This window comes from Lemur catta, chromosome 3 (genome assembly GCF_020740605.2).
Source record: "Lemur catta isolate mLemCat1 chromosome 3, mLemCat1.pri, whole genome shotgun sequence".
NCBI classification, from domain to species: domain Eukaryota; kingdom Metazoa; phylum Chordata; class Mammalia; order Primates; family Lemuridae; genus Lemur; species Lemur catta.
The window spans coordinates 24,009,851-24,025,053 of NC_059130.1; the positions used below are offsets into that span (position 1 = coordinate 24,009,851).

Sequence of the window (15,203 nt, forward strand, 5' to 3'; positions counted from 1 at the left end):
GCTTCCCAAATCTACATACTTTACACTTTGTGGTTAATTAGGTAGGTGAGAATTGCAGGTGGCTGGAGCACATCTGCAGTGGGACAATCACAGAAAACATCTGAAATACTTCATACCTTTGCCTTTCAGAGGCTCCACTCTATAAGATCTCAGGCCAAACAAGAATCTACCTCTCACCGTTACTAAGCAGCCTATATCCTAGGGAACTCAAATAGATCCAGAAGTCATTTGACACTGAACTTTATTTGTTCTAACCATCTGATATACTGTCCACCCTGCTAAGAAATAGAGACAATGCCCATGAGGGTGGCCCTCTGCAGAAGACCAGAGACATGCCAAAATAAACATTGTGGTCAGGCCTCAGGAGCAGTCTGGGAGGACAGGTTCTGTGGCAGCTAGTCAACTACCTGATCACATCTTCTCTCTTCTCAGCTCAAAATGAGTGCTGATTCTTCAACTGGCTATCAGAGCTGTGCTCTGGAGACTAATAACTGACTTCAATATCCAAAATCTTGATTACAAAAAAATATCAGTTACCCAGTTATTTATGAGAATCCAATTGCCTTTACTGGCCATGACCAAAACATGAAGGTAGGGAAGGGTGGGGGTCAGAGATGGAAATTAACTTGGGGATTTCTGGTAAAGATCAAGCAAGGACTGGCAAACTGATCCCACCAGATGAACCCTACAAGATATGACTAGGGTTGTCCCAGAAACATTTTCCTAAAAGCTGTTTGTGCTACACAACCAGTGCTGAGCAAGCGAGGCCTTGCTCCCCAGAGACCTCATGCCAACTGCTTTGGCATCTTCATGCAGACCCCACTCGTTCAGATCCATGGGGCTGCTGCTTCCCGAAGCCAGTAAGGTGGAAGCGTTTCCCATCATCAAGCAGCAATCCTCTCTCTTCTTTCTGCTTTCTATAAAGAGGCCCCAAGGAAGGCTCAAGAGTGAATAAGGCCTGAGAGAAGTAGAGAAAACACTGCCTAGGGCACCCAGCCTTCCCTGCTATCCCAGTTCCAGCCACCTGGGGGCCCCTGGCTCCAGAAAATCGGGCACCAGGCCCTGGCTTTGCTCCCAGGGAAGGCTGTGAGTCGGGAAGCCCATGGCCAGCGAGCCTGGGGGCAGCTCCGTTTCACCAGCACCTGAGGGCGGCCGAGTGCACCGCAAAATCTCAGGTTTCAGGGGGGATGGCAGTTGCTTGTCTAAAGGCTTCTCTGTTCCTTGGAATTGTACAAAATGTCTCTTGTGGCTTTTCCTCCTCCCTCCTTTTTTCCTGTTGACTCTCCCCATCCTGCTCTATGAATCACCAGCCTCCACAGGAAAGCAGCAGATGTTGACTTTACTCCTTTCAAGCCAACCTCAGCTCCCTCCTGTGGAGTGGGGAGCAGGCAGGAAGGTGAGAGGGTGGGAGAATGGAGGAAGATAATCCTTATCCTTTCCAAATTGTGAGGGAGGACAAAGAGGGAATCTGAAAGGAATCAGGGACCTAGGCAAAAAAATTCTTAATTCCTGGGGATAAGGAAAAATGGGCCCCAAACAAAGGCCCCAATGTTGGCTATGGAACCAGGATCATAAGGAGGGGGGAGCACGGGGTGGGAGCGTTGCTGGTTTTGGTGCCAGCCCTTCTTGTCTGAGGTAAAGCCTCATCTCTTGCCAGCAGCGTCCCCGTGACTCAAAAGTCAAGTCGGGCAGCTGGTCTGGGGAGATAGTCCAGAGGTTTCTTCTTGTCCCATATGAGCCCCCAAATCTCTGCTCTTATGCAAGTCTCTTGAAGAAGCTGCCAGGGAGGCTTTTCTAGAATCTTATTCTATATTCATTGCTCCAACTTCTCTTCTCTTTTTTCTTCCTCAGGGATTTTCTTACGGGCAAAGAAGCCAAGCTGTAGAGGAAGAGATAAGAGTTATTGCCAAATGCCTTGACTGGGGACCTTGCCAATAGCCCTCAGACTTATCTGAGGTCTTTACTTTTGTTCTGTTTCCAAAAATAAGATGCAAATTTATTTTATTTGGCTTAGTTTAATTCAACCAGCATTTATGGATTACAGTGAAGAAGATAGGGACATGACACACACAGCCTGCTTAGCTGCCCAGCACAAATCCTGTTCCCCTGCTGTAATCTTCAACTCGTGGGCACCACGCTCCCTACCCCCCCCAAAGCAGTGCTTACCTTCCACAGGCAGAAGACAAGGAGGGCCAGCAGAAGTAGCCCCCCAAGGACACTGCCGATGAGGATCCACAGGGAGATAAGGGTAGGGCGGGTCTGAATCACCTCCAGGAGGCTCTATTTGGGGAGAAGAGTTCTTTTTTCACATGCACCCTTTAACCCAGATAGCCTCACCCAATATTCTAGCAAAGCCAGCTGCCAGATAGAATAAATAACTTCTTTCTACTCAAAGGAAAGAAACTGAGGCAGGAATGGAGGCAGTGGAACTCTAGTATCCTGATTTTCACTTTGGACTCACTCACTGCTGCCTAATGGAGATGGCTTTATTTGGAAAAATCTCCCATCCCTCATCCCCATCATCAGCTATTTTCACAGCTCTCAAACTCAGTCTCCAGCCCCACCTCACTCCAACGGGAGGCTTCAGTCAGCTGTAGGACACTGCCCTCCTCAGTGCCCAGCTCGAAGGTGCTGACCACTGTCAGAGACTTGAACTTGACCTATTGAACAAGTGGAGAGGAAGACATTTAAAGTGAGCCTTCATCGGGTAGTGTGGGTCTTTGGAACCTTAAGAGCAAAGCTGAGGCTGAGAGGCACAACTTCCAGGCCAATTAAGACCAAAAGGAAACGTTGACAACCAATGGGAAATGAGAAGAAAGGTAACAGATGGAAAGCCTCTGGTCCATCATATCTGCTGTTTACTCTACCTGAAATGCATTCTACTCCCCTTCCCTTTGTCTAGGCTCCACCCTTCCTTTAGGTTAAAGTTTAGATGTCATCCCCCCTGAGGAGTAGGGCAATGTTTCCTCCTAACTCCCACCAACCCTGGTGTTTACATCTCTGTCTTTCGCCACTGAATGATATGATGAGATCCTTGAGGTTAAGGGCTGTGTCTTGCTAACCTTCGTGTCCCGGTGCCTAGTGCCTAGCACAGTGCCAAGTATGCAGTGGTTCTCAATAAATCTTTGTTGAAAGAATGAATAAATGAATGAAAAAAAGATACCAAAGAAGGATAAAGAAAACCACACTAGGAGAAAAGATGGTTTGCCAGACTTAACTTCCCTAAAACAGATATCTACATCCCAGGGATCTTGTGTTATTCAAAGTAGATGATATATGGGAAAGCACAATATAAACTCCTAGTGCTAACTAGCTGTTATAATTAAGATATCATTTCCCTGCTTAGGACCTCTCACTGACTCCTAACTGCCTATCATATTAAGTTCAATTTTATTTCCCTAGCTTCAGAGACCTTTGATAATCTAGATCCCTCTCAACCTATAATTTCATTTCCCACTCCTCCCTAATACACATCCTGCATGTAATAGCAATTATTTATTCATTCATTTAACAAAAATATATTAAGCACTTACAATGAGTTAGGCATCAGGCTAAACATTAGGGATATTCTCCTCAGTATCAACCTAATAATACAGGCCTTTGATATAATAGGCAGTTGATTATTAACTGATTAAACTTAGGTATCCCATAAATGTTGATTGATCATTGATATAGCACCAAGGAACGGTAAATGGAGGAAAATACAAGGACAATAAGTAGGTTTTATTGAGTGTTCACCATATATCCAACTCATTATTCATTTATTCTTTATAACAACCCCATGAAGTAGGCATCATCTTCCTTATTTTAGAGATCAGGAAAAAGAAGCTTAGAGAGATGAAGTAACTTGCTCACCATCAAAGCTAATAAGATGCAAAAGCAAAACTTGAACATGGGTCTGTCTACCTTCAAAACTTATGCTAAAATTCCAGATAGGAACAGAAGGGGAGAATAGTAGAAAAAGAAAGCTTTACCCTCCGGAAAAATTCATTGTGAACCAGCCTCAGTAGTCCAACAGAAACCTCGGTCCCCTTTGCCAGCTGCCCAAGGTGGCACCTCACCACCTGACACTGAGTATTGCTCCCATTCTACCAGAAGAGACAGACAGGCAGATCAGGACCCTGGGCTGGAAAGATCCCTTCTTCCTCCCTCCAGCTCCCACCCTGCTGTCCCAAGGCACCCGACTCTACTTGAATTCCCATTCCAGACACCCTCTTGTCATTCATACCAATCTGTTTGTGTGCTGAAGTTCCTCTGGGTGCACAGGCGGCCCTGGGGGATCAGTCAGGTTCTGCACTGTGCAGCTTGCCTAGAGGAAGATCCAACTTGAAAGACCCTCCTAATGGGATTAGGCCAGCCACTCTAGGCTGAGCAGGGACATACTACCCACACTCTTGTTCTTCCCTTTATAATCCCTTTCTTTCCTCCCAAAGAAGGCACATATGTAAAAGAAAGGTCCTCCAGAGGGAGGAGTCCTGAGAGCAGTGGCCCAGCAGATAGGAAGCTGGTGTGGTGTCCAGCTTCAGTGAATCCACCAGCTCAAGATGGCAGGATTCCATGCACTCATAGGCCAGACTCACATTGTTAGTGATGACTTGAGACAGTGATAGGAAGTAATTGCCCCCATGGGCCACAGCTGGAAGGAGGGCTGAGATGGTGAGGCCACGGACCACATAGCATCCAAGGTTCTGAACCTGAGAGGAGGATTGAAAATGGGAAGAGGCGGGAGACAGAAGACGAACCATTCTCATCTGTTCCCCTTCACCCTAGATACCAATGAAATCCAAGAGAGACTCTTCCCATCCTTATCCTGTACCACTGTTGCTCCCACCCTCCTCATGCCAAGACCCCTCCAGCTTCTCACCCTAACAGTGGTTTTGAATTCAGGGCCAGGACCCACTGGGAGGGTCCCATACGGGTGAACCTCATAGCGGTGCAGGGTAGACTCACTGTGTGAACACCAAGTCAGGAAATACATGGTCACAGCCATGACAGACACAGCACACAGACATGGATTCAGGGAAGGCAGGAACAGCACATGGACAAAGAGATGGGGGTACATGGAGAAGACAGAAATGGAACATGACATAGACTTGATACAAACGTTATGGCCACATCCCGTAACCCCTCATCCCAGCTCCAATGCCTAGGGCCCGGCAAAACCCTATACCTAAGAAAGTAAGATGCTTGAAAGAGAAGGTTCAGAGTATATGGGATTGAGGGCAAAAAGATTCATCAGCCCCAAGGATATGGGTTTCTAGAAACCCTGAAAAACATGGAAGGAAAGGGCAGAAACATAAAGGGTATGAGTCTGGGGTCAGAACTGGGTCCCAGCTAGGAGCCAGGCCATACCTAGAGAATAGGAGATGAGGCTCATACTGGATGTAGGCTGAGGTCTGAGCTATGTTATCTTGAAGGGTCCCATTTCTCTCCAGGCTATTGCTGTAGGGTCAGGGGGGAGAAGCTCGCATCCAACCGCTCCTCAGACACCCCTCTCTGCTAAAAAAAGGAGTCAATGCTGTTCCTCCCCACCCCTCCAGTCAAGACCCAATAGGAGAAGTCTGGGAGGACATTCCTTTTGTTCTTACCTGGTAGCAGTCAGCTTTACAAAGACCTGGCTCAGGAGGGAGGAGCAGCTAAACTCAAACTCTAGCAGAAAGGTCACCTGGGAGCAGGGGACATAAGGCAGTGGTAGATTCTTTCCCATGGAACAACTACAGAAGAACAGAAGCCCTTGTACCCCTTCCCTGAACTCCTGGGACCCTTGGATCCCAGCTCCTGCTCTCCCAGAGCCCCCCTTTCACCCTGGATCCCAACAAACCTTAGCTCCAGTCTGGAAGACAGGATGACCCACACTGCAGAGCCGGGCATGAATGGAAGGGGCTGTGCATTCCACCTTTACTGGGCTGTCCCTCTGAGGGCAGAGGAATGGGGGTTGAAGCTGGAGGTGCCACTGCTATCCTACCTACAGGCCCTAAACACTGAGCCTTTCTTCAGAGCACCTCACAGATGAGGCCAATACCCCAATCTTCTTCCTCCTCCTTTCTTTCCTCCTCCCACACCCCCTCCTCCAAGGGCACCTGAGCAGTGAGACTGGCCAGGTGGAGGTTTCTAGAGAAGCTGAGACTCAGGCTAGTGTTGTAGGCATTTTCCTTTCTGTTCTCCAGAATTGCAGATACCAGCACTTTCTGCCGGCCACCTTGAACCACGAACGGGGTCTTCCTGGGAGTGGTGAATAAAGGAGAGACCAGGAGCTGAAGGCTGGCCAAAAGTTTCATTTTTGTTATCACAGGTAAGAAACAACCCCTAGCTCCCTTCAAGTCCCTTCTAGTTTTTCCCAGGTCACCCTGGTTTGGCCAGTGCATGCATCCAACCTGGAGCCTCTGATGTCCATATTAGCTTGAAGCACCAGGTCTGTGATACATTCATTGTCAGGGCCACAATCCTTGGAGAAGGGAACCTGGAAGAGACAGAAGACACTGAGGGCTGAGAGAGGAGGGCACAGAGAAAGGAATGGAATTGGGGGAAAGTGAAAAGAGAAGAGTGGGTATATTTTGATCAGAGGGGCCCCGATTAGATTTCACCATGATCTCATGTTTCCCTCTTCCCTTTTCTCTTGAATTCACCGGGGGTGGGGGTGGCAGTTTTGGGACCCACGGTAGGGCAGAGCTTGGCACTGCTGACCAGCTTTCGTATAGAGGTGAGTGAGCCCTCTTCCAGGACAGGCCCTGGCTTTGTGGTATTGTCCAAGGTGAAGGTCACAGTCAAGGCCACTGGCCGGAGGTAATCTGACGTATCCTGAGGGAAACCAGAGTCTAGGATCATGAGGAGCCAGGGTTAAGGGTACAACCCAGGACCCTGGCAGAATGTAATAATTGTAGCGATCATTTATGAAACACTTTCCGTGTGCTGGGCACTATCCTAAGGTTTTATCAATACTTTTAAACTCAATTCTAATACAACTCCTATGATATAGTTATTATTATTGTTATTACCCCTTTGCAGACAAGGAAACTGAAGTTTGGAGGTAAAGGGACTTGCCAGAGTTCACAGGCGGTAAATGGCAGAGCTAGGATTCAAACCCAGACCAGCCTGACTCCAAAGTCTGAATCATTGCATTTTCCTGGCTTTGGCTTTCTTGCTGATCCAGCTGAAATTCCTCCTCCGACCCCGACTTCTCCTCACTCTCAGGCCCTGATGTAAAGCAGTTCCTGTCCCCTTCTCACCAGCACATGGAAGTGCAGCTGCTCACAAGTGACATTCCCCACACTGAGCCGGAGCCGCCGAGGGGACAGCCTCTGGCCAAAGCCATCAAATGCTGCACGTGCCCCAGCTGTCCACTCATCCAGTGATGCTGTGAACTGGATGTCTGAATGGGGGAGGCAAGAGTGAGGGTGGAGAGGAGTCCAGAGACCAAGGCAGGCAAGGCGTTGAGGGCTGCTGAGGCTGCACTCTAGTCACTCACAGAATCGACGATCCCAGCGACCAGGAGTGCGGGAAGTCACTTGGAAGCAAAGGGCTGCGGTCAGGCAGACTGCCTCCTGGCCTCGCCGCCTACAGTCCCTCTGAACCACACTGATGGCTGGTGGGGTCACACCCAGTGAAGGGGTCAGGTGGACAATGGGCCGGGAGCTGTGAACGGGGTAGGAAAGAAATTCTAGCAGTAGGAGGTGAGCCCTTCAAGAAGTGCAACTCCCATGTTTGCCTCCCTGTAGTCAAACAAGCGAGAGGCTGGATTCACATGTGTCACCCTCCCCTGAACTCTCTGACAGAAGTAAGATAATAGATTCAATTCAACCTGCACTTACCATATCAGATTCTAGGCACTGTGTTAAAACCTTTACGTGGATTATCCCATTTAATCCTCACAATAAATCTATAAGGTAGGTATTATTGTGATTGTCATTTGATAAACTAGGAATGGAGGCACAGAGTAAGTTGACCAAGAAATCCAATCTAAGTCTATGACATTAAGGCCCTTGCTCTTGACAGCTATGCTATGCTGTCCACTGCTACCTGAGCTGGGATCCCTCACCTGAGCAGGACGGCTGCCCCCTGGGCACCCACAGCCACATCTACCAGATCATCTCCATCCAGGTCTAGCCGGCCATCCACACTTCGGCCAAAATAGCTGAGGGCCTGTGGCATGGAGACAGCAGCAATCCGCTAAGAGGAATAGAGAGGAGACTGAGGCAGGGACTCATACACCTGGTTTCTCAGGCCTTCTGCCTGGTTCTTCCTAATCTTCCCATCAGGCATGGGAATAAGAGAAACGTGCCCGTGTTCAGGATTTCCTAGTTTGGCAACTTTTATCCTACCCCTACTGCCTTACTTTTTTGCCTACTGATAAAGGCCCTTGTTCAGTCCAGATCTCAAGCCAAGGCGACTATTGAAAAGCAAAGGGCACATCTCCCTTCCCCTTCCTATCACCATGACCCTGCTTTATTTGGGCACTCCTGACCTGGGCAGGATGGGGCCTGACTCCACTCTGGGTTCCATGATACAGGTATAGCGCTCCCTGGTGCCCATCTTCCAGGGGTGCCCCCACAGCCACATCAGCAAAACCATCTTGGTTCAGATCAGGAAGAGCACCCATGGCAAAGCCAAACCGAGCATCCTGGGGGGGTTCTGGCTGAAGTGTTCCTTGAAGCATCAGCAAAGACTGCTAGTGGATGGTGAGGAGAAGACAGAAGATTCTATTTTGGAAACCCTAACCTCTCAGCAAGCCATCAAATATATACGCATTTCCTTCTTTCCTCCCTCCATCCTCCCCACACAAGTCCTAGGGGTTCCCAGCAAGTCTTACCTGGCCAACCAGATACACATAAACACGTCCTGTCTCCTTGTTCTGGGGTCCCAGGAACATGGGGGCAGCCACAAGTAAGACATCAGTTGTTCCATCCCTATCCGTATCCAGTGGGCAGAGCTCACTACCAAAGTATGAGCCAATCTGGGGAGTGGTGGGTGGTGATGACCCCAGAGAAAAGGGAAGGTGATTGTGGACAAGTGGACTCAGTGGGAAGCACTCACCAGCCTGCCAATCTGGTCCTTACATCCCTGACAGACTCTGCCAACCAGAATTCAGCACAGACTTTTCAGGCCTCTCTCTTGCCCCTTCATACTCTTCCCCCACAGCCTGGAGGTCCCTGGGATTCAAGAGTCCCACCCTTCCTTGGATGTCCTACCTGCTCCCCCTGGAGGCTCTGGGCGACCCTCACAGCCCCATCTTTCTTAAGCTGGAAGGCGATGACTTTTCCTCGATGTCTAAACCGAGGAGCTCCTGAGAGAAAGAGGCGGCGTCCACCCCGCAAAAGCATAGAGGAAACAGAATAACCTAGAAGTGTGCAAGGCATCAGAGGTAAAAGGGAAAGAAGATAGAGTCAGAGTAGGGGGGTTCCCTAAAGGCAAAGGAGGCAGTTCCCAGGGAAATCGCAAGAGATTAGTGAGAAACTACATGAATTAAGAGGGAGTACCTCATAACCCCCACTGGGGAAGCATTTCCTCCCCCTGATCCCCAAGTCCTCTGCAACTTTCTGCCACTCACCCAGGTAGGCTGCATGGTTCTGCAATGCAGGGGGAAACTCATCTTCCAGGGCCGTTCGTGGGGGGAAAAGGCGGTGGCCTTCTTCAAGCCATAGCACTGAGCCCCCCCAGTCATAGGCCCCTACCATCCCAAAGAGAATCCCATCCTGTGGGGCAGAACCAGATGGGATCCCTGAGAAGACAGTGGGGAATAAGGAGAAAAAACTCTCCAGGAGTGAGAGGATCACTGAGGGTACACTGGGGTCAGTTGGAAAGGCGTGGGATGGTCAGTGTGGAGATTGGTTAAAGGAAGAATCTGGAAGGGCCCTAGGGTTGAAGTTGTCTGAGTCACAGGTTGGAAGGAGTCATGAAGAGGTCAGAGGTTGGGAGGTGACATGGAGGGGGTCAGAGTCTGTCCAACCTTTAGCCGATGAGTGGATAAACCAATCTGAGACATTTCCAGCCCAAAGGAGCTTTCATTTTCTCCATGGGACCCTTGGGCATGAGAATATATTGAGGCAATATCAGAGGATGACAGTTCCATCTTTGACCTACTGAACTCACTCCAGAACCCCACCTACACTCCAGAACTCCCCACACCCTGTCCTCCATTTCTCCAAAGTAATCATTACCCTCAAGGCCAAAAATCCGGTCTCCTAGTGCATCTACAATGTCAGTCAGTGCAGCCTCATCTGTGACATTGAAGAAGAATCGCTCATCTGGATCACTGGCAATAGCTCTAATTTCCCGCAGGAATGAGGTGGGGTCTCGCTGCCGCCGAAGGTAGTGACCAAGGACCTGAGGTCAGGAGATCCAGATAGGGTCTGTTAGCTGTGTTAGAGCTGGTACAGAACACAGTCAATTAAATTGAAGAGGCTAAAGTCTGGGAAGTTGTTAATGCCCCTGTTTTCCTCAAGTTCTCAGGCCTTGGGCAGTTCACAAGTCACCACCCCCCACCATCCTTCCAGATCCAGAGTAGATTCTCACTGCAATCCCATAGCGTGTCACTCTTCCAGCCTCACAGGCCTTTAGTGCTGCAGGAAGCTCCTCTCCATCATGTGATTCTCCATCAGTGACAACCACCAGTAGCCTGGCAGCCTCGGGTCGACCCCCACGGGACTGACTGAACCCTTCTGTGCTGAGAGAGAAAGAAGTGAGGTGTGATCAGATGTATGCAGACACACACATGCACGCACACACACACACACACACACACACACACACACACAGAAGATTAAATGTAATTGGCAATTCACCAAGGTCGGGCATCTTGCCTTTTAGGACATTTCCAAGTGCCTAACATGAAGACGGGCACAGAGTAAGAGCTCAAATATTTGAATGTCATAGAACATACAGAGTAGCAGATCATCAATGCAAATGAGCACAAAATTCATTCATTCATAGATTCATTCAACAAATATTGCATTGGGAGCATAAATATTAAGAAAACATAGAACAGAGAGGAATGGTCAGGTCAGGGGAGTCTTCCCAGAGATGGGCTTTGAATCATGAGCTAGGACATGAGTGCTGGAGAACCTGGGGGCCAGGATCAAAGTTGGAATGAAGGGATGGAGAGAGGGAGAGTTCTGTCTGTGAAGATAAACAAAGCAGAGACATGGAGAGACACAGATATAGACACTGTAGAAATGCAATTAGAGGGAGTGCAATGACAGCCAACTTTGTTTTCCTCCAAGTGCCATTAGTGTACACACAGAGGTAAACATGCAAGACATCTTGGGATGCAGACACTGTACTCCACACCCTCCCCTAGCCCTTCTAAGCTTTTATCACTCTGGCCTCCACACTCCCCTTCACAATGCCTCACCAGGCCATCATTATTGCCTCGGCGGTCTTTGTTTCTCGTCCCTCCCTCCGACTGAGGTTCCTTGCTGCTCTCACCACTTCTTCCTTGGTTCGGAAATCTCCCAGGGACCACTCATGTACAGGGCTCTCCCCATACTGTACCAGTCCCACCTGGGAATAAAGTGTGTACTCAAATGGAATGTGTGTATGTGGGATGGGGGACAGGAGAAAGAAAAAAGTATGTGGGAGAGGGGAGATGGACACCTGAATACTACCAAAGATGCCACATTTATCTCCTCTTTCCCTGTCTCTCCCCCGCCGGGCCCCTCCACATTGCCGTCTCTTACCTGTATCTGCTCCGGGTCAATAAATAGTCTCCCTACCAGTCTTCGTAGGAAGGTCTGAACTTCAGACCAGGGGTAGATGCTGTTGGAGCCATCCAAAACAATGACAACATCCATGTATGTGGGACAGCCTAGGAGGAAGGATATGGTGATGGGGAACAAAGAGGTAGAAGGATACTGGCCTGAGGGCAACAAGGGAAAGAGTCACGGGAGAGCTCATTCAATACAAACATTCATTAGGCACTTCTTACATGCAAGGAAGGTACTGTGCCAGGCTCTGGGTAAGTATGGAAATGAATAAAAGAGGAGACAGGCATATGTACAATTATTGAAAAACAAAGAAGGAATTAAGTGCTAGGGAGAAAACAACACTTTGCTGTGGAAAAATGAAAGAGGATTGGCGGTGATGATGGGGAATTAAAGGAGGCAGCAGCTAAGAAAATATTGAGCACTACAGATATTTGAGGAGAGGAGAATATGAGGAAAGGCATTTGGGTATAGAATACATAAAACAAAGGGAGATGGTAGTATGAAAATAGATGACACATAGGAGAATGGTGAGGTCACTACTATGGCCAAGGCACAGGGTGTGTGGAGGCACGAGTTGAGTTTTTGAAGTTGGTTAGATCAGATCATGGAGTCTTGATGCCCTGGTGAGGAGTCTGAATTCTAATCTGTTAGGAAACATGGGCTTTTGCAGGCACATTAGGTAGAAACGAGGATAGCCACAATACAGGCCCTCTGCCAGGCATCATACCCTTTGTCCCAACTTTTTCCACCCAGCACCCTCTTCTGGGAACTAAGTCCTCAGGCCCTTCCTCTGGCTCACGTTGGGCAGTGGGTGCCAGGCTTCCCTGGGGCCGGAATGAAGCATCCACACGGGCACATATCCCAGAACTGAAGACAGAGCTGCCGCAAGCACGAGACCAGAGAGGGGCACAGGCCTGGGAATGAGTGGGGGAAATAGTTACTCCCAGGCTTCAGAGGGCACCCTGAGAACATGCTCCCAGTTGAAGGAGGCATTAAGACCACTCCCTGAGATTCCCTACCTTGCTTTCTAGGGTTTTGAATGCCTTGATCCCTCCATATAAACCAGTTTCCCTTACCAAGCTACACTTTTTTTCTGCCTTGGGCCTTAGGAGGCCCTGCCACCACCCTTTCCTTAGCTCACCATGAATCCCCCATCACCATCTGTCTCTAACAGAGACATCCCCAGGTGCATATTCACAGCAGGACGAGATGAATTTCCCAGTTGATAGTCACCTGATTGGAGGGGGATGGAAGAGAATGAGATCATGGGGTCACAAACAGGGTGCTTGAGTTCAGGGTGATTTTGGAAGAAAATGAGAAGGGATCAATATCAAATTGGGGACAGGGAGTATATGGGTTTTGGGGGTGAAGAAGCTGAGGTATAGGGGGTCAAGGCTACTAGGGTATCAAGGTCAAGGGTTAGGAGGGGAAGGGTCAGGCATCTTCTTACCCAAGTGGCCCTTGGCACATGGGGCATTGTGGGGCCCCCCTATAGGGCAGCGATAAACGTCCCCCCTCCGGTCACCTGAAGGCCCATCCCAGGGGGCGCCCACCAGCATCCTGGGAGGAGGATGTGAATATAAGCATTGGGTGAACATGACCCTTGACATAGGTCAGAGGGGAAGGGCACAGAAGTGGCAAATTTAGAGCCTCAGCCACTTTCAAAAGTCCAGATTTGTTTAGAGTCCCATCGGTCTTGCCTTCCCTTTATCAGCACTATCACAGTCCCAACCCCATAGCCCTCTGGTTCCTCCTCACCATCGCTGTCCACCCCCAATGTGTTGTAAGACACTGTATCCAAATTCAGCCTCCGGTGGCCCTGGGAATAGGCGTGGGTGATGCACGTCCAGGTTAAAGGGAGAGCAGAGACCTGTGGGCCAGGATCATAAGGTTAGCACGAAGTGGTCAGAGTTAATGAATGACTGGAGAGGCACAGCCAGAGAGAAGCCGTGAGGGAAACGTCTTTATCTCAGTCTATCTGCCGCTTTTTCACTCATAAGCTCTCCTGGCCTCTGTCAATGTCATGTACTCAGAGCCCCAAGCAAGGATGATTCCCTTCCTGTTTGTGTCCAGATGTCTAACCTGCGGCCCTCTGCCAGGCTGATGTACAGCTGTGTTTCCACTCCCAACCCTGAAATCTCATTCACAGACATGTCTAGAAAGGTCAAGTTACTGTTTTCCACATCATTCCTCCTACACATTCTCCTCCCCAAACTGTGAGGGTAAAAAGAAAGAGAAGCCTTTTCTGCAGCCCCAGAACAAGCATTCCTTCCAAATTCCCCCCAAGACTCAGGACCACAGGGGCAAGGAAATGAAGCTAAGGAACACTGTCTGGGTCTCTCCTTCTCTATCTCTTCTTGACTCCCAGTGTCATTTTTACACTCTCACTGTCTTTCTCCAATGTCTAGGTCTCTGGTTGATTCTAGTCCTGGAAACCTCAGTGGTAATTAACTGGGTGGGGCCACCCGCCTGCCCACACACACAGTTTGCCATCCATCCGTGCCAAGGGTCCCATCACTCCACAGTTTCCCGCAGCTTGCTTCCTTTTTAACTCATCTACCTTTCCAACTGCCCCCTGCTTACCACCATGGTTTCCTCACTCAACCTTAGGGCCACTCTAAAGACCCCCAGTCAAGCCCTGGATGATTCTTCCCTTCCAACCCCAATCCCTTTAAAATCAGAGCTGGTATTTTAGGAAACAAAGATTACAGGGCACTGGCAAGGAAGAATTCCAGGCCTCTTGTCCCTCCCATGGTTCTTTCCCCAACTGTTTCTTGCTCCTTACTTCCGAGCAACCTCCCTCAGGCTTCCCTCCCACCACCACTACCAATGGCTATAAGCACTACCCTAAACCATGCTCATTTTCAGAAAGTATCTTGTATGTGAGCCTTTTTGCATCCAGAAAATTGACAGGGATGTATGACCAGGAACTGTAATTCATTGGTTAGATAAACCCAGAGTTCTGACCACATAGTCAGTTATGCCTCAGGCCCCAGGGACCACCAAGCGTACAGAGAAGTAGGAGGGGGATGATAGGAATCAGACTAGCCACGTGGATGGCCACATCATGTTTCTTTTCTATCTCCTCACTCCTACAAGGGTTAGGACAAAGGTTTGATGCAATTAGATGCAAATCTTAGCAAGGTCCAAGACAGCTTCAGCCCCTGCCAGTCTCAATATTGAAGCAGTCATGTGTGGGCATAAGAATGCACACGCGTACACGCACACATACGTGAAATGTAGAATCAGTGTTAACTTCCTACCCTGACTCCCAAAGAATTTTAACCCTAAAGTCCCAATTCCAAACATATCTTCCACCAGAAACCAAGAAGTTAACCTCCCTCACCTGTCAGGAACATCAGAGGCAAGAACAGGTGAAGGATGAGGGGGTGCTCCATGCCTGGTCGTTCCCTGTCCTGTATGAGAAGTCCTCTGTGCCTCTGTCTGTCCCTCTCCTTTTCTGTTTTCTTTACTTTCCCTCCCATCCTGCCCCCTCCCACTGGC

General features: G+C 49.1%; 1 protein-coding gene across 1 annotated transcript; it reads right to left on the reverse strand.

Annotated features, from left to right (window-relative positions):
• Positions 1–224: 224 nt before the first annotated feature.
• On the reverse strand, positions 225–15,160 carry ITGA10 (integrin subunit alpha 10). Its single transcript, XM_045544870.1, has 30 exons — positions 15,046–15,160; positions 13,458–13,569; positions 13,150–13,259; positions 12,841–12,932; positions 12,499–12,613; positions 11,673–11,800; positions 11,348–11,496; positions 10,510–10,660; positions 10,155–10,320; positions 9,944–10,017; positions 9,545–9,689; positions 9,186–9,334; positions 8,807–8,950; positions 8,462–8,665; positions 8,036–8,166; positions 7,466–7,632; positions 7,227–7,369; positions 6,685–6,798; positions 6,375–6,460; positions 6,081–6,222; positions 5,822–5,914; positions 5,589–5,665; positions 5,353–5,442; positions 4,865–4,949; positions 4,581–4,694; positions 4,229–4,309; positions 3,975–4,088; positions 2,565–2,660; positions 2,167–2,280; positions 225–1,879 (listed from the first exon to the last, which is right to left on the reverse strand). The coding sequence occupies exons 1-30, from the start codon at positions 15,095–15,097 to the stop codon at positions 1,814–1,816; spliced, it is 3,504 nt and encodes a 1,167-aa protein (XP_045400826.1). The 5' UTR covers positions 15,098–15,160; the 3' UTR covers positions 225–1,813.
• Positions 15,161–15,203: the final 43 nt, after the last annotated feature.